This window comes from Thalassophryne amazonica, chromosome 17 (genome assembly GCF_902500255.1).
Source record: "Thalassophryne amazonica chromosome 17, fThaAma1.1, whole genome shotgun sequence".
Lineage (NCBI taxonomy): Eukaryota > Metazoa > Chordata > Actinopteri > Batrachoidiformes > Batrachoididae > Thalassophryne > Thalassophryne amazonica.
In genome coordinates this window covers 40,576,724-40,592,781 of record NC_047119.1, presented here as the reverse complement: position 1 = coordinate 40,592,781, position 16,058 = coordinate 40,576,724, and the positions used below count along the sequence as shown (strand labels likewise).

Sequence of the window (16,058 nt, the reverse complement as noted above, 5' to 3'; positions counted from 1 at the left end):
TTGCTTCTGCAAGAGCTCTCATTTCTCCACCCAACTTTGACCCCTCTGTCTCTGCTCCCTGCCCTGCGGTTTTTAACAGATTTGAACCTGCGACTCTGTCACAGTTAAAGGATGTGGTGGCTCATTTGAAACCATCGGTTCCCCTCATGATGTGGTTCCCCCCCACTTTTTTAAAGAACTTTTTCCTACCTTAGGGCAGTCTGTTCTGACCATTATAAACAGCAGCCTATCCTCCGGTGTTGTCCCTGTTAGTTTAAAAATGCAGTCGTTCAGCCTTTGTTGAAGAAGCCTGGCCTCGACAATACTGAACTATCAAACTTTAGGCCTATCTCCAAGTTGCCATTTGTCTTCAAGATCCCTGAGAAAATTGTCTATGCACAACTTTTAACTTACCTTGATGAACATAACATTTCAGAGATTTTTCAGTCTGGTTTTAAAATGTTGCATAGCACAAAAACTGCCCTTTTAAAGGTTTTTAATGACATTTTAATGGCAAATGATAGTGGTAACCATGTCATTCTTGTCCTGCTTGACCTGACTGCTGCTTTTGATACAATTGACCACAACATACTGATAAATCATTTGCAGCAGCTTGTGGGCATCGGTGGTAGTGTCCTGGACTGGTTCAGGTCTTACTTAACTGGTAGGACTATGTGCGTTGGCCTCAGGGTTTGTGAGTCCTCCTCTGCTCCACTTTTATATGGGGTCCCACAGGGTTCAATTCTTGGACCCCTACTCTTCTCCCTGTATTTGCTTCCCCTGGGGTCCATTCTCAGAAAGCATGGCATCAGCTTCCACTGCTATGCTGATGACAGCCAGCTATATGTCCCCCTAAAGAAAAATGATGCCTCTTCTCTTCAGCCCCTTTTGTCCTGTCTTGAGGATGTTAAAGCCTGGATGGCATTGAATTTTCTTAATTTTAATGAAAAGAAAACAGAGGTGATTGTTTTTGGCCCTAGCAGCTCCTGTTCTTCCTCACCTGTCGATCTGGGGCCTTCGTCAGCCTTTTCGAAATCTACTGTCACAAACTTGGGTTTTAAGATGGACAACGATTTTAAACTGGACCACCAAATCAGTGCAGTAGTCAGATCAAGTTTCTTTCACTTAAGGCAGCTTGCTAAGGTTAAGCCTTTTCTTGCACATCAGCACTTTGAAACAGCAATCCATGCTTTTATTACCTCCCGGCTGGATTACTGTAATGCACTTTATTATGGAATTAGCCAGTCCTCCCTTGCACGTCTCCAGCTAGTTCACAATGCTGCTGCCCGTCTGCTAACTGGTGCACGTAAGAGGGAGCACATTACACCTATCCTGGCCTCCCTCCACTGGCTGCCTGTGCATTTTAGAATTCATTTTAAGATTCTTTTATTTGTTTTTAAATCTTTAAATGGCCTTGCCCCGCCCCACCTCTCTGAGCTGCTTCATTGTTACGCCCCTGCTCGCCACCTCCGGTCAGCTGATCAGCTCCTCCTGGGAGGTGCAGAGGTGCAAGCGTATGCTCAGAGGGGACCGAGCTTTTTCTGCTGTGGCTCCAAAGATGTGGAATGAGTTACCGCTCCACATCAGGCAGGCCTCTTCACTTTCTGTTTTTAAACTAATCTTAAACCCACTTTTATGCACTGGCTTTAACACCCGGAAGAGATCTTGATCTGTTTTGGTTGTTTTAACTGATTTACTTGTTTTAGTTAAATTTTATTTGTACTTTTGTGGTTTGTTACCTTTTATATGTCCCCTTGTGTACAGCACTTTGTTTCAGCTGCAGCTGTTTTAAAAAAAAGTGCTTTATAAATAAAGTTGATTGATTTCCCTCCCCACATCATTTATATTACATATAATACATCTTAGTAAAGCTCACTCCACAATTTATTATTATTTATTTTAACCAGGTGATACTCCTTTGTCAGCTTGTCACAACACCTGAACGCTGCACAAACCAGCATTTCAGATCACTTTAACCCAAGTTTAAGTCAGGCGCATCATAGATTTCTATTTAATCTAATGCTGGACAACATGGACGCCAAGCAAGATGGCGGCTGCATCGACCATCTAATGAATTAAATACAAAATCGATGGTTTTTCCTCATTGCTTCTTCTGCTATGGCAACTCATTAGCACAAAAAGCACTCGCGCTCCATGGTTCCGGCCACTTGGTCCAGCCCGCGGGTTTTGTTCTTTGTAGTAGGATACTTCTGGCATTATGTACATATTTTTTGTGGATTTTAATCAAATACTATTGCAGAGCTGTGAGTCTGGTTTTGTCAAGGGGACGTTTCATGTCCCAGCCTCAAAATTTTTACTGTATATTGTTTCTTCTCTGTTTGTACGAAAAGAAAAGAAAAAAAAAAACGCTCAAAGATGACAAACTGTTTTTTTTTTTTTTTTTTTAATGGGGCTTTATGGCTGGGTGGACTGACATAGTCCAGATCAATAGTCTTGTCCAAGGACACACAAGTAATCTGACCATGGCTGTGGGATCACTGAAGTATGAACCGTCCCAAAATCACTGATATGGTTTGCTATGGTTTAATAGAAATACAGGTTGCAAATGTCTTGCCAAGCCAGTTAGCATGTAGCTAGCTTTAAAATGAGCCTATCTGGTTTCATCAGTTCAAAATGACTCAAAGTGATAAGTTAATTAACTTTACAACGGTAATGTGTGATATTTGATGATTATCATCACGCTGCCAACACAAAATCATGGGCAAATGTGCAGCGCCCTCTGCTGGGTAGGATTCTTCCTCCTGGACTCTTTGTGCATCTGTCTGGATTAAATACATTTTATAAACCTTCCTGATTTTACAGAGACTTTCCACAGGGACATGAATCCAGATATTTAAACTGTGACTGTAGTTGAAGAATGAGTGAATGAGTTGAAGTGAAATGCTAAACACCCATCTGTAGCGACAGACTGATGTTTGTTTAAGATAAGAGAGCAGAGCTGATCAATAACAGATAGTACTGAAAAGACCAACAGATAACAGAGTTAAAAAAAAAAGCTTTAAATACCAGTAAAAACATTTATTTACTTGTGCTGTTTGTGTTCACTGTGGGTATTTTTTTCCAAGAAGAGTGGAAATAAACTAATTAAATACAGAGTGTCTGAAATTTAATTTCATGTTAACTTGAGGATTATGTTTACTTTAAAGTTTTATCCAGAGACAATAAATTAGTGATGCTACATAACACAATACATAAAAACAACTATGTTCCATTTAAAAACAAAATATCAAATAAAATTTGTTTTTCACAGACAAAACACATGAAATTAAAAAAAAAAAAAACTGAAGAACTTCAGGAACAAATTAACATCAGCTGCAAAGTAAAAAAACCAACGTAATTTCTAGTTTATTTTCATGTTCTTCAAGACAAAAAGCAATCTTCAAAGTAAAACTAAAAACACTGAAAAATAAGTTTTGTAAATATTGTTTGTAAACTCTCGTTTATCTCACTATTTGAGATTAAAAAAAAAAAAAAAAAAAATCAGGAACACACTTAAAAAATATTTCCAGTTCTACTTTTGTCATGGTTGCCATGATAACACTGTCCATGTGTCTTTTGATCCTCCTTGTGATCATCTGTGGAAGGTTCTGTCATCAATCTTTTGTGAAATGTATGAACCTTCAGCGTACATGGAAAGGGAATGCCAAAAACCTGTTGTTTTTATCAGGATCCAAATGGACTGGATGTTTAGAAAATCTGTTTGTTTTTTTGTTTTAAGACAGCACATGAAAGCAGCACAGAATGAATCCTGACATACTTCTGAAGCTTTCAGGGCATGCTGAAGCAGGTGTCAGAGTTTTAGAGAAATCCTGAACTTTACCTCATTCCCAGAGGAGGAAGCAGAGAGGAAGCAGCAGCGCCACATACTGGAGGAACCCGGAGTGACATGTTCTGACAGTTGACGAGACAAACCAGAGAACCTCCTCAGAATCATCTGAAAACCAACACACTGCATGAGGTTTTTAAGCTTTTAGAATGAAAATATTACAAAAGCAGAAACTCATCTTTGTACTTTATCGAGTGACACGTGTTGTTTCACAGCTCTGATGCCACAACGTTCTCAAGCAGGTGATCGCTTCATACTGACAAAATTATGTTTTAATTGTTCGCTTCAATTTGACAAAATTATGTTTTTAATTGATCATTTCCTATTGATGAAATGATGTTTATCCATAGGTCACTGATTACTTCATATTGACAAAATCTTGCTTTATATTGCCAAAATGATGTTTCAATTGATAAAATGTTTTAAACTCATCACTGATTGCTTTGAATTGACAAAATGTTTTTAAATTGATCATTGATCACTTCCTATTGAGGAAATATCTTTAACTGATCACTGATTGCTTCATAGTGATGAAATTGTGTTTTTAATTGATAACTGATACTGATTGCTGTTTTTGTTTGTACACTCGATCTCCTTGTTGGTTTATGTTGCGTTACAGAACGAGCTGAAGGAGGTTAAAAAGGACAGAAAGGTTAGCAGCGACTAGCTCAGTGAGCGTTTAGAGGCGCCTTTATACTTTCCAGCTATCGTGTCTTTTTTTTTTTTTCTTCCTCTCTCTCAGAACGTGACGTGTGAACAAGAGCTTTTTAAAAATGGACAGTTTAACCGCCGACAGCTTGTCTGCGCTTCTGTTCAAATACAAACCGACCACATCAACATGGTGTGTGATCATGTGTTCTTACCGCAGTCTTTATGGAAGACGTCGGGGAAGCAGTGCAGGACGCCGTGAATGCAGCGACAGTATGAACAGCCTTTCTGAACCCACTCGCCGTGACGGACCAAACCACAGCGCCTACACACACACAAACGCCCAGAATGTAAACACAGAGCAGCAGTGTGGTGATAATTGCACAGCAGGAGAACCGTTGTTTACTTGTTTACCTGATGCGTTTGTCGTATTCACAGCTCCTCCCAGTGAAGAACTGAGGACAGGCGCAGAAGCTGCCAAGGATACATGTTCCTCCATTTTTACAACAGCTTCGGCTCTGCTCAGCACCTAAACAACAACAACGTAAAACACAGCGAAGTCTCAATGCACTAAATCGCCTGTGCAACTTGACTCATGTAATCAATAATTTGGCACATTAGCTCAGCCAATCACAGTGCAGGCATGCAGTTATTACCACATTTATTGGTTTGATCAGGTAGTGAGCGTTAATGTAGGTTTTTGTCAATGTTTTGAAACAAACATTGACAAAACTCATGCATTCCAAGTAGAATTTATTTGCAGTAATTTAATAATTTGCATTGTGAGGGAGCGTCAGCGTCGACGTTTTAGTTATGTGGCATGTTTCTCTGTGGGGGGGGGGAAAAAAAAAAAAAAAAAAAAATCTTGAATCCACATCCAGTTCAGTTCCAAAAATTAACAACTCCTTCTTAAGAGCGATTTCTGAGTCACATCTTATGAAAGTTGTCTGAAAACCTTTGGAGTAATCCATTAAAAAAAGGAAACCAGTTCCTGCAGCACATGATGTCTACGCCCCAGTCTCCCATATCAAACAGGTACACAGGTACCTTTAGACCTTTTCTGGTGGGTAGGTGCCCACATCTTTCCATCTCCCTATTATTGTTTTGGGTGGACCATGACCGGACCTGTGGATACAGGACAAGTTTCCTGGTCTGCCTGCAGGAAAGTGCTCCAGGTTCATCGTTAGTCCACCCTTGATGGTATTAGAATCCAGATCCTCCCAGAATTTGGTCCGACCCAGAGGGGACGTTCTTGACAGAACTGCTCCCAGATTCACATCAGTCCATGAAACCCGATTCTCCAGGCCTTGGATGCCTCATGAACTCCTTCAGATACACTGAGACACACCAGGGAAGACCAAAGACACGGTTCAGGGATAAACCCCATCTGGTGTGGTGGCACCTCTGGAACCCGAGAAGCTGATGGTCTGGGTGAATGAATCTTTACAGGCAGCTGCAACTCACAAGAGGCGGAAAATAGATTGACGCTTTTGGTGAACTGAATCATGAACCACAGACTGCTACATGCTTCAAACAGAATTTCTGAGATATTAAAATTAAACTACAAAAAGAAAAAAAAAAATGTTGCAATGAAGTTAAACATGCACATCAGAGTGCTGCTTCTGGACCCCTGTTGGACCATGTGGAAGCCCCCACAGGGTCCACAGACCTCACATTGAACCACGCCCTGTCTGAGGCCGACGCAAACCAGAGTCTGGAGCTACATTCCTGTCTGGGTCTGTTTACCATCAATCCCCGCTGCTGTTTTTGTGAACAAACACCTGAAAATAACACAAAGACTCCAAAAACAAACTGAAAACAAAAACATTTCAAGCATTGGTCCCATTTTAAAAGTGAAAATAAAATTATCTAAAGTCTTTTATTGAAGAGCTGAATAAAAAAAAAAAAAAAAAAAACTTTCACAAGGCCACAGCAGAAAATAAATTCTAATCAATTTCTGGAATAATAAAAATAAAGATAATACTTTTTCCAAAAAGTTACATTTTCATGAAACTACAATTAAACTTTAGAATGTTTGAAAATAAACATGAATATTAGTGTGTGTGTGTGTGTGTGGGGGGGGGGGGGGTTGGCAATAATGTGTGAAAATCTAATTAGAGCAGACTTAAGAAATCATAAAACTTTTGTGCATAAATATCTGGTAACATTGTCATAATACTTTGTTGACTCAGTGTAATTTTATTCCTCAAATATGAAATATCTATTATTTTTAAAGAAAGATAATTTTCAGTATAATCTCTTATGACAATAAAATATTTTATTTAAACTACAATAATAAAAACTGACTTTTTCCTTATTTAAAGAATTATGTGAATATGAGTCAACACAGTAGCTAGCTGTTTCTTTTGTATGTATTTTTACTGAAACTATGAAACATTTTTGAATCATTGTCACTTTACTAGTAACTTTTTTTTATTAGTGACTTTTACTTTCAAATGTTGACTTAGGTTTTAGTCTTCATCATGTTGACTGTTTTTTCCTGTTATGGGAAGTGGTGACCTATAAGTTAGAGAGGTGGGCTTTTGACCAGAAAGTCAAAGGTTCAATTCCCTGATCAGACAGGAAAATCACCAAGTTGTCCTTGAGCAAGGTCCTTAATTTCTAAACTGATCCTGGAAGCAGCAAATGAAACCTCGAAGCAGGAACTGTCTCAAACCATTACTTTGTTCTGTTTGTTTTCTCACGTGGGCGGGGCTTAAAGGTGAACTTACTTCCTGTGAGGCCAATGAAGGGAAACACAGCAGAAGCATCACGATGTTTACGATCACTGCCATTTACTGAAGTCGCCTGTGTCACTGAAACTGGGATGTCGTATGGGTGCTGTGAGGATTTCACCAATGAAGAAGATGAGAGGGGGGCGTGGTCTCTGCTACAGCCATCTTTGTCACATCCTGAAATATAGTCAGATTTTACCCAGAATCCTCTGCTATAAAACATTCTTCTGTTCTCAGCCATCTTCGCTTCTTCCATGTATTCTATCCCAACATGCACTGGGAAACAAAGTTTCCATCTTTCATCCCTTTAATCAATTTTTACTTTGTTTCATTTAATCTTCACTTATTTGTCCTTCCTTTGGCTTTAAATAAATAAATCACTTTTTCTATATTGTCTCATATCAAACTATTTTTTGGTATAACACCAGACATAAAATTCAAATGTTTCACTTTGGGATTATCTGACAATAAACTAAACAAATACAAAAATCACATTATTTTAATCTTCAAATAATTTCCATTGGTTTTTAACTGGTCTGATTTTTGCTTATTTAAAATAATGCTGTTTGAACATGAAATAAAATACATTTTTCACAAACAACAAATCATTTTTACTTTGTTGTGACCAACTTTTTATTTAATTTTTCATTTTTTCAAAATAAAACAAACATCACACACCTGAAATAGGACATCAAACCTAATGAAAACAAAACAAAAAACAAAGGTGCACTGCTCATGAAAGGTGCATACATGCATCAACGGTCTATTCTGCAGACTAATTCTCCTTATAGATTGTAGATTCAATGTCCAAAGAAAACATTTCAGGTGAATGCATCAGTACCACCCACATCATTCCTAACACTTGGACCAAATCAGTCTAATGCAATTCAGCTGCCCTGTAAGTAATACAATCTTAAGAACATGCTCCATTTCAATTCATTTCATTTCAAATTCATTGAATCTGTTGCCGCAAAAAAAGTTCAGTGTTTGATGAAAAACTGACCTGAGGCAGCAGAATGAAGGCAAATCAACGAAAACCTGTAAATACAAACATCAAATTATTTCATCCCAAAATTAACCAATAAAAAAAAATAATAAAGCACCATTTCAATGAATGCTGAAAGAGGTAGAAAGACTTTATTTTGGGGAAGATTCAAATTAACATACGCATTAAAAGCAAAGCAGAAAGAAAAACATAAACAGTTCATTTGAATTAAATAAAAACAAGAACTTTAATGGTTTTATATCAAACTCACCTGAGAAGTTCCATCCAGGTCATTTTAACAGAAATAAATCAAACAAATCCAAATCTATTCCACTGAGAGCTGATTTAAAAATGGTCAAAACATTTTCCCAAATGCTTAAAAATGCTCAAAGTGAGGCTGCTCAGAGATTTTACAGAAATGAAGAGTGGTTTCTGTGAAAACAAAATTCTGCCTGTTCCTCACAAACTGAAGAGAACCAGAAAAGTTTGCTGCGGCTTCCAGGTTGGAGGAGGGGCCACAGAAGAACCCCCCCCCCCCCCCCCGTATTTAAATACGGGGGTGTTAGTCATGGAAACTGTCCTAAGTATAGTATCTGCTAGCACGAACATTTAAATAAAATCTGATTATTAAATTAATGTCAGAATGAAAGTTAAAAAACAGTGAAATTAATAATCTAACAGATAGTTCAAAGGTCAGTGTCTTGATATTCCACTGTGATAACTATTCAGGTTTTGACATTTTCATGATGGTATATTTTACAAGATTCAATACATTAGTTGATTTCAATCAATCATAAAATATGCATTAAAAAACCCTTTATTTTGGACTTGTGGTGGCTGCTGTGGGACAAACTTCTTTCTCTGGGGTTTGATTTTGCCCTGTTTCTCTCTCTCTTTCATGCAGATGAAGCTCTCTCGCTCGTCCTGTTCTGTCTTCACATGTTAACGAAGCTGCAGCTGCAGGAAATGAGTCTTTAGCACAAAAATTTCTCCATCCTCACTGCAAACAAATACTTCATTTACATGTCAGCATGGAGCAAAGGCTGGTATCTTATCTTTTAATTTCACAGGACACTACAGGCTTCAACAATCTTTTTAAAACGAGTTCTGAAGCAATTTTTATGTTTAATTTTTTTTTTTTTTTTTTTTTTTTTACTGCAGCACCATTTCATTAGTAAATGTGTGATATATTGAACAAATTACGATAAAATGATCCTGATTTAAAAGGGTTTTCACTTTATTAAAAAACAATAAGTGAAGCATTTGAAGATAGCCCATTTCATGTTATTTTCTTATGTAAATATTCCAAAGCAAAAACTATTTTGTAACAATTTTTTAATGGCTTCTTTTCAGTTTTTGTTTTCTTTCAAACAAAAGTGATTTGTTGTCAAGTGTCTTAAAATACATCTTCATGTGGAGCACAAACTGTTATGAGGCTGCACAGTAACAACATGAATTTATTCATCGATTACTGGTCGATTCCTGTAAAAACTCATCAATCCTGAACCCGGCACCGACCCCCGACCAGCTGTGGTTAATCTGCTCTGAGCACAACATGGAAACGAGGATTTTGTAATCCAGCAGCATCACAATGGAATCTGCTGTGATGCTGCTTGAGAACAACAGCAGGAGGCAAAACCCCAAATGGGAATGCACCAGGCAGAAAATTAAAAATAACTGCCAAAACAGGTATCAGGATAAAAAGAAGAAACACAAATCAGAGGAACAATGACCTGAACCTGTGTCGCCAAACCCCAGAGGTCTTGGGCTGCTTTCACACCTACCTTGTTTGGGCCAAACAAGGTAGGTGTGAAAGCAGCCTCGGACAACAGGACCAAAATCTGGTTTGACAAAGAGGAAATGTCAGTGCAGATCAAACTGTGTGGTTGAGACAAATTACAGGAAAGAGGCAAGTTATCACCACCCATTAAAGAGTAGAAGAAGAAAAGACGTGATTTAAATTATCTTGTTCATTTATTCATTTTCTGCTGCTTATCCGGGGTCACAGCGCCAGCAGACCAAGCAGCTCATCCCACACTTGCCTATTCCCAGCCAAGTTCTCCATCTCTTCCTGGGGGATTCTGAGGCATTTCCAAGCCAGCTGGGAGATCCAGACGAGACAAGATTTAGTTAATTTACCCGATTAACACCCGTGACTCTCTGCTCTCCCTCTTTTCTACTCATTAAAGTTAAAACATCTGTTTTGTGTTTGGCTGCAGCAGGTAACAAAAGTAGAAAATATTTCTGTTTTGATGAGAAAGTGCCACATACGCATGCTGCTGGTAAAAAATACCACAGTGCCACCAATGCATGTTTGAATGTGAACATGTGAATCAATGAGACCTTTACAGTCCTACAGACCCGGATCAAGTGACCTTGACTGCTGAGCTCACAAACTGGACTCGACCCAAAGGTTTGGAGGATCAGAGCTGACAAATACAAATAATGATCATTTATTTAAATGATCAACAGAATTCATCCATTCATTTTCTCTGTTCAAACTGAACTTTACATCAAATTGACAACAAGCTGATGTCAGACGCTTGCATGTCTACAAGCCAATCACGTTGCAGCCGACACAGATGCTGATGTCAGGATGTAAGTACGTCATGAAAAGTTCTTTAGTCTGACCGCAACAATACAGTGCAAACAAACAACAACAATAACAAAAAACCTAGTGGACCAAACGTACACAAAAAGAGGAACCTTGGTTCAGAGCGTATTCATGCGTGAAAACAGCTCAGTGAGGCAGCCTTGTGGACAACATTCAGCTTGATACACAAAGTCTTTGGAAAGAGACTGTGTACACATCGGCAACAAGGACACACACACAGCTGAACAGATGGGCTCGACCTTCAGCGACACAGAAGACTCACTGCTAAAATTTAAAATTTTCTAGTGTAAACCATCTTTTTTTTTACTGTTTGGTTTTATACTCCATCAGTTATACATTACAGTTTTTCTCAATTGCTAAGACACATTTCTTGAAAGCTGCTCTCTTTTTCTCTAAACTGTAAACACAAACCCCTTCTTGCAAAAACCAAGCTTTCACCTCAAAACTGTTCAATCTGTGCTCAAAACTGAACTATGTTGTCAAATCGTGCAACGAGTCAATCAAAATTAAAAATACTACTGAGCAGTATCTAAATACTACACAGAAAATAGGAACTACAACGCTCAGGACATGAAGCTGTAGAAATAAATGTTTACGTATTGTTCACTGTAAATGCATGTTGCAAAACAAAGAACCTGTGCATTTAGCACTTGTACGTAGTAAAAAAAAGTACAAATAACAGAAATCCTGTGCAATTACACGTAGCACTTGCACAGTACAAAAACAAACAGAAATCCTGTGCGTTTAGCACTTGTATACAGTAAGCCTATGTAAAAATAAAGTACAAAAATATACATGGGATACGAGGCCAAAAACAGACTAACCCTCCATTACAATACTACAGTACATTGGCACAGTGATGTACTGAAACATGTATTTACTTACAGTATACTGTGGTACAGGACATAGTATAGTCATACAGTAATTCCTGTCAACATTTACATACTATAATGTCAGAAAAGGTAATTATCTGTTCTCTTCTCTAAATCTTGGGATTCTGGTGGACACAGTGAATCTACTGATGTTTGGTTGTAGCCTTTGTCCGGCCTCCCTCATGCTCATATCGTGGACAAGAACATGGTCAATCACAGTAGGTCTGATATCATCAGATATTACTGTTCTTTGTTTTTGCTGACCACCTTACCACTTGGACCACCTCTCACACAAACTCCTCCTCTCAGATTTCTGTCCGTTGTAGTGCCTCACAAACCAGCGCTCTCTGAACTGCCTTATATCTGCTCCCTCACATCACTGGCCACAAATGAGATCAGTTTTGTGTTGTTGTGTTCAACCGGTGACACCAGCGCTTTAACTGTGTTTGACTTTTTTCCATCTGTGTTCACCATTATGCAACACAGGTGCATCACAATGAAAATGTGTTGGCAAGTTGTGTCTAAACAGGTGAAAAGTGCTTATGGTTTTGCCAAAAGAGTGACTGATTCAATCAGTGGGTTCAGGCAACTGAGCATTTGGGTCAGACAAGAGGGTTTAGTGTTTTAGCGATAGAGAAAAACTGTAATACGGGGTCGGGTGGTGGTGGTGTGCTCAGTTTGTAGGGATGTGAATCGTACAACTACTCACGATTCAATTGGATTCCAATTCTTGGGGTGACGATTCGATTCAGAATCGATTTTCGATTCAAAGAGCTCTGAGAAATAATTATATTACTTAAAAAATGTTTATGTTTAAGAAAATGCAGCTTTACAAGGTTAATCTCGTGATTCTAAAGATGTAAATTTACTTATCTGCTTTGCTCGTTCGGAGTTGGCTGGCAGTTTAGCGAAGCGCCGGTCAGTAGTCGGCAGATACCGCTGCTCCCCTCTTTTAACTCCGGGTGATAGCGTAGCATGTGGGCTTGCGGATTTGAAGTGTTTCCGAAGTACTTAACTTTCATTTTGCAGATTTTGCACACTGCATAAGTCACGTCAAGCTCCTTCTTACGCAGCAAATAATAAAATCCAAAATGCACCCAAACATTTGCCTTCAGCAAAGACGGTGCTGGCTGAATTAGCTCTTCATCCGCCACGCTAAGCTACAGCTCACAAATGTTTGAAGCACGCCGGACCCCCCCGCCCCTCGCGGAGATGCTGTAGGACGGAAGCCATTGCCTGACAAACAGTACACGCAGCGAGTAAGCAATAAAATGTTTAATAAAATGCTTTTTAAAAATCGATTCTTGGACATTTTGGATCGATTCAGAATCGTAATAAATAAGAATCGTGATTCAGACGTGAATCAATTTTTTTCCGACATCCCTAGTGACTAGTAAGATGCATGTAACTTTAACCACACCTGCTCCTAATGTCCATTATGTACACGATGATAATGTTATTTGTGGCTTTGTGGGCTCTGAAAAATGGAGAGCCTACATATACCAATGGCCATAAATCCTCAATGATAAAAACAAATATTTTTAAATACCTTGAATTGAAGCTAGAAATCTACACAATCACATCTTTGATTTTTTTAACTCCATTGTGGTGATATAGATAGTCCCAAATATAAATGTGTCACAGTCTAAATACTTGTGGATCTGAGTGTTTCTATTCATTCCCATTTTACAGTGTATATGGTGAAGCTTTTCTGAGAGTAAACAATAACACACCTGCACACCATGACTGTGAATTTAAAGTAATTATCTGCCTTTTGCAGCTATACAATTCTGTGTGTGTGTGTGTGTGTGTGTGTGTGTGTGTGTGTGTGTGTGTGTGTGTGTGTGTGTGTGTGTGTGTGTGTGTGTAAATCGATCTGGTGACATTTGTAAATATGTATTTTATCACGGGTGGGGAGGGCTGGTCGGGTGGAGTTGTTTTAAATGTTTTTAATCTGTAAAGCACTTTGTGTTGCACTTGTGCATGAAAAGCGCTATATAACTAAAGTTGAAGTTGAGTTGTCTACTCACAGCAGGCTGGTCTGCAGCCCGAGGAGGAGGTTGTTCTGCATCTCGAGGAGGAGGAGGGAGCAGAGGAGCTTGGGCAGGAGCCTGAGGAGATGTGTGTGGGGTAAGGGGTGGGGGCTGGATGTGGACGGCAGCGGTGAGGGTGGTGCGGAGTTGGTGAAGGCCTGGGGGACATTGCCCCTCACCGCCTCCAAGGGGTCGTAGAGGACGGGCACCGTCAGATCCTCGGTTTCCTCCTCTACAAACCCGTCGTCCATTTGCTCCACCAGCCGGTCTTCTTCCTCAGGGTTGATTGTTACAGTCAGGGATTTCCCCAACTGACTGTAGAGGTACTCCATACCCAGCAGCTCCCCTGCAAACACAAAAAGCAGAAGGTGTAATAAATATTAAAATCCAACACTCCACATCAACAGTGGTGGAAAATGATGAAGTAGAAGTAAGAAGTACAGTTTCAGGTACTTTTACACATAATAAAGAGATCAGAAAATATCTGATGTTTTCTTCATTGATGTAATGTTTTTGCATCTGTGTCTGTATTTTAACAAAGTACTGAAGTGCTGAAGTCTTGTTAGCAAAAGAATACCATTTTCAGATACACCTTTATACAACCCCTGGCAAAAATTATGGAATCACCGGCCTCGGAGGATGTTCATTCAGTTGTTTAATTTTGTAGAAAAAAAGCAGATCACAGACATGACACAAAACTAAAGTCATTTCAAATGGCAACTTTCTGGCTTTAAGAAACACTATAAGAAATCAAGAAAAAAATTGTGGCAGTCAGTAACGGTTACTTTTTTAGACCAAGCAGAGGGGAAAAAAAATATGGAATCACTCAATTCTGAGGAATAAATTATGTAATCATGAAAAACAAAAGAACGCTCCAACACATCACTAGTATTTTGTTGCACCACCTCTGGCTTTTATAACAGCTTGCAGTCTCTGAGGCATGGACTTAATGAGTGACACACAGTACTCTTCATCAATCTGGCTCCAACTTTCTCTGATTGCAGTTGCCAGATCAGCTTTGCAGGTTGGAGCCTTGTCATGGACCATTTTCTTCAACTTCCACCAAAGATTTTCAATTGGATTAAGATCCGGACTATTTTTTGACCCTATGTGTCTTTTTGCAAGGAATGTTTTCACAGTTTTTGCTCTATGGCAAGATGCATTATCATCTTGAGAAATGATTCCATCATCCCCAAACATCCTTCCAATTGATGGGATAAGAAAAGTGTCAAAATATCAACGTAAGCCTGTGCATTTATTGATGATGTAATGACAGCCATCTCCCCAGTGCCTTTACCTGACATGCAGCCCCATATCATCAGTGACTGTGGAAATTTACATGTTCTCTTCAGGCAGTCATCTTTATAAATCTCATTGGAACGGCACCAAACAAAAGTTCCAGCATCATCACCTTGCCCAATGCAGCTTCGAGATTCATCACTGAATATGACTTTCATCCAGTCATCCACGATTGCTTTTCCTTAGCCCATTGTAACCTTGTTTTTTTCTGTTTAGGTGTTAATGATGGCTTTCGTTTAGCTTTTCTGTATGTAAATCCCATTTCCTTTAGGTGGTTTCTTACAGTTCGGTCACAGACGTTGACTCCAGTTTCCTCCCATTCATTCCTCATTTGTTTTGTTGTGCATTTTCGATTTATGAGACATACTGCTTTAAGTTTTCTGTCTTGACGCTTTGATGTCTTCCTTGGTCTACCAGTATGTTTGCCTTTAACAACCTTCCCATGTTGTTTGTATTTGGTCCAGAGTTTAGACACAACTGACTGTGAACAACCAACATCTTTTGCAACATTGCGTGATGATTTACCCTCTTTTAAGAGTTTGATAATCCTTTCCTTTGTTTCCAGCAGTGGTCCAGCAGTGGGACCCCCAGCTTGTCCCTCCCCTTCTCACTGTCCAGCTTATCGATGAGCGCCTTGATCCTCCTGGCGGTCTCCTCCAGCCCTCTGGTCCTCTTGCGGCAGTGCAGCACCAACTCCTTCCTCGTGATGAGCTTATCCAGTGCCTTCTCAGAGACTGGGCCCACGCCTCTGGCCTGGAGCTCCCCCTGTTTGGCCAGCTGCAGAGCAGCCACATCTGCAGGGTCCAGCTCAAAGATGCACCTGGACAGTGTTCATGTTGACAGCATAAATACATTTTATATATATATACGAGTATATAAAACGTATAATGATAATAAGACCAATTTAATAATGATTTTTTTTTTCCTTTTAGTCTGTTTTAAGTCACAAAAATATAACTTTGGCCCAAAATAGTCTATGTGACTACATAATTTAGCTGACAGCATGAACCTGGAAAGTTGAGCCATGAAGACACCATAGAGCTGAT

The 16,058-nt window shown here is 39.2% G+C and overlaps 1 protein-coding gene across 1 annotated transcript; it reads right to left on the bottom strand.

Annotated features, from left to right (window-relative positions):
• Window positions 1-3,697: 3,697 nt before the first annotated feature.
• On the bottom strand, window positions 3,698-15,824 carry tdgf1 (teratocarcinoma-derived growth factor 1). The gene is made up of 7 exons (XM_034192361.1): window positions 15,538-15,824; window positions 13,711-14,059; window positions 8,213-8,247; window positions 7,207-7,386; window positions 4,889-5,003; window positions 4,690-4,799; window positions 3,698-3,934 (listed from the first exon to the last, which is right to left on the bottom strand). The coding sequence occupies exons 2-7, from the start codon at window positions 14,043-14,045 to the stop codon at window positions 3,822-3,824; spliced, it is 888 nt and encodes a 295-aa protein (XP_034048252.1). The 5' UTR covers window positions 14,046-14,059; window positions 15,538-15,824; the 3' UTR covers window positions 3,698-3,821.
• Between the last annotated feature and the right edge of the window lie 234 nt (window positions 15,825-16,058).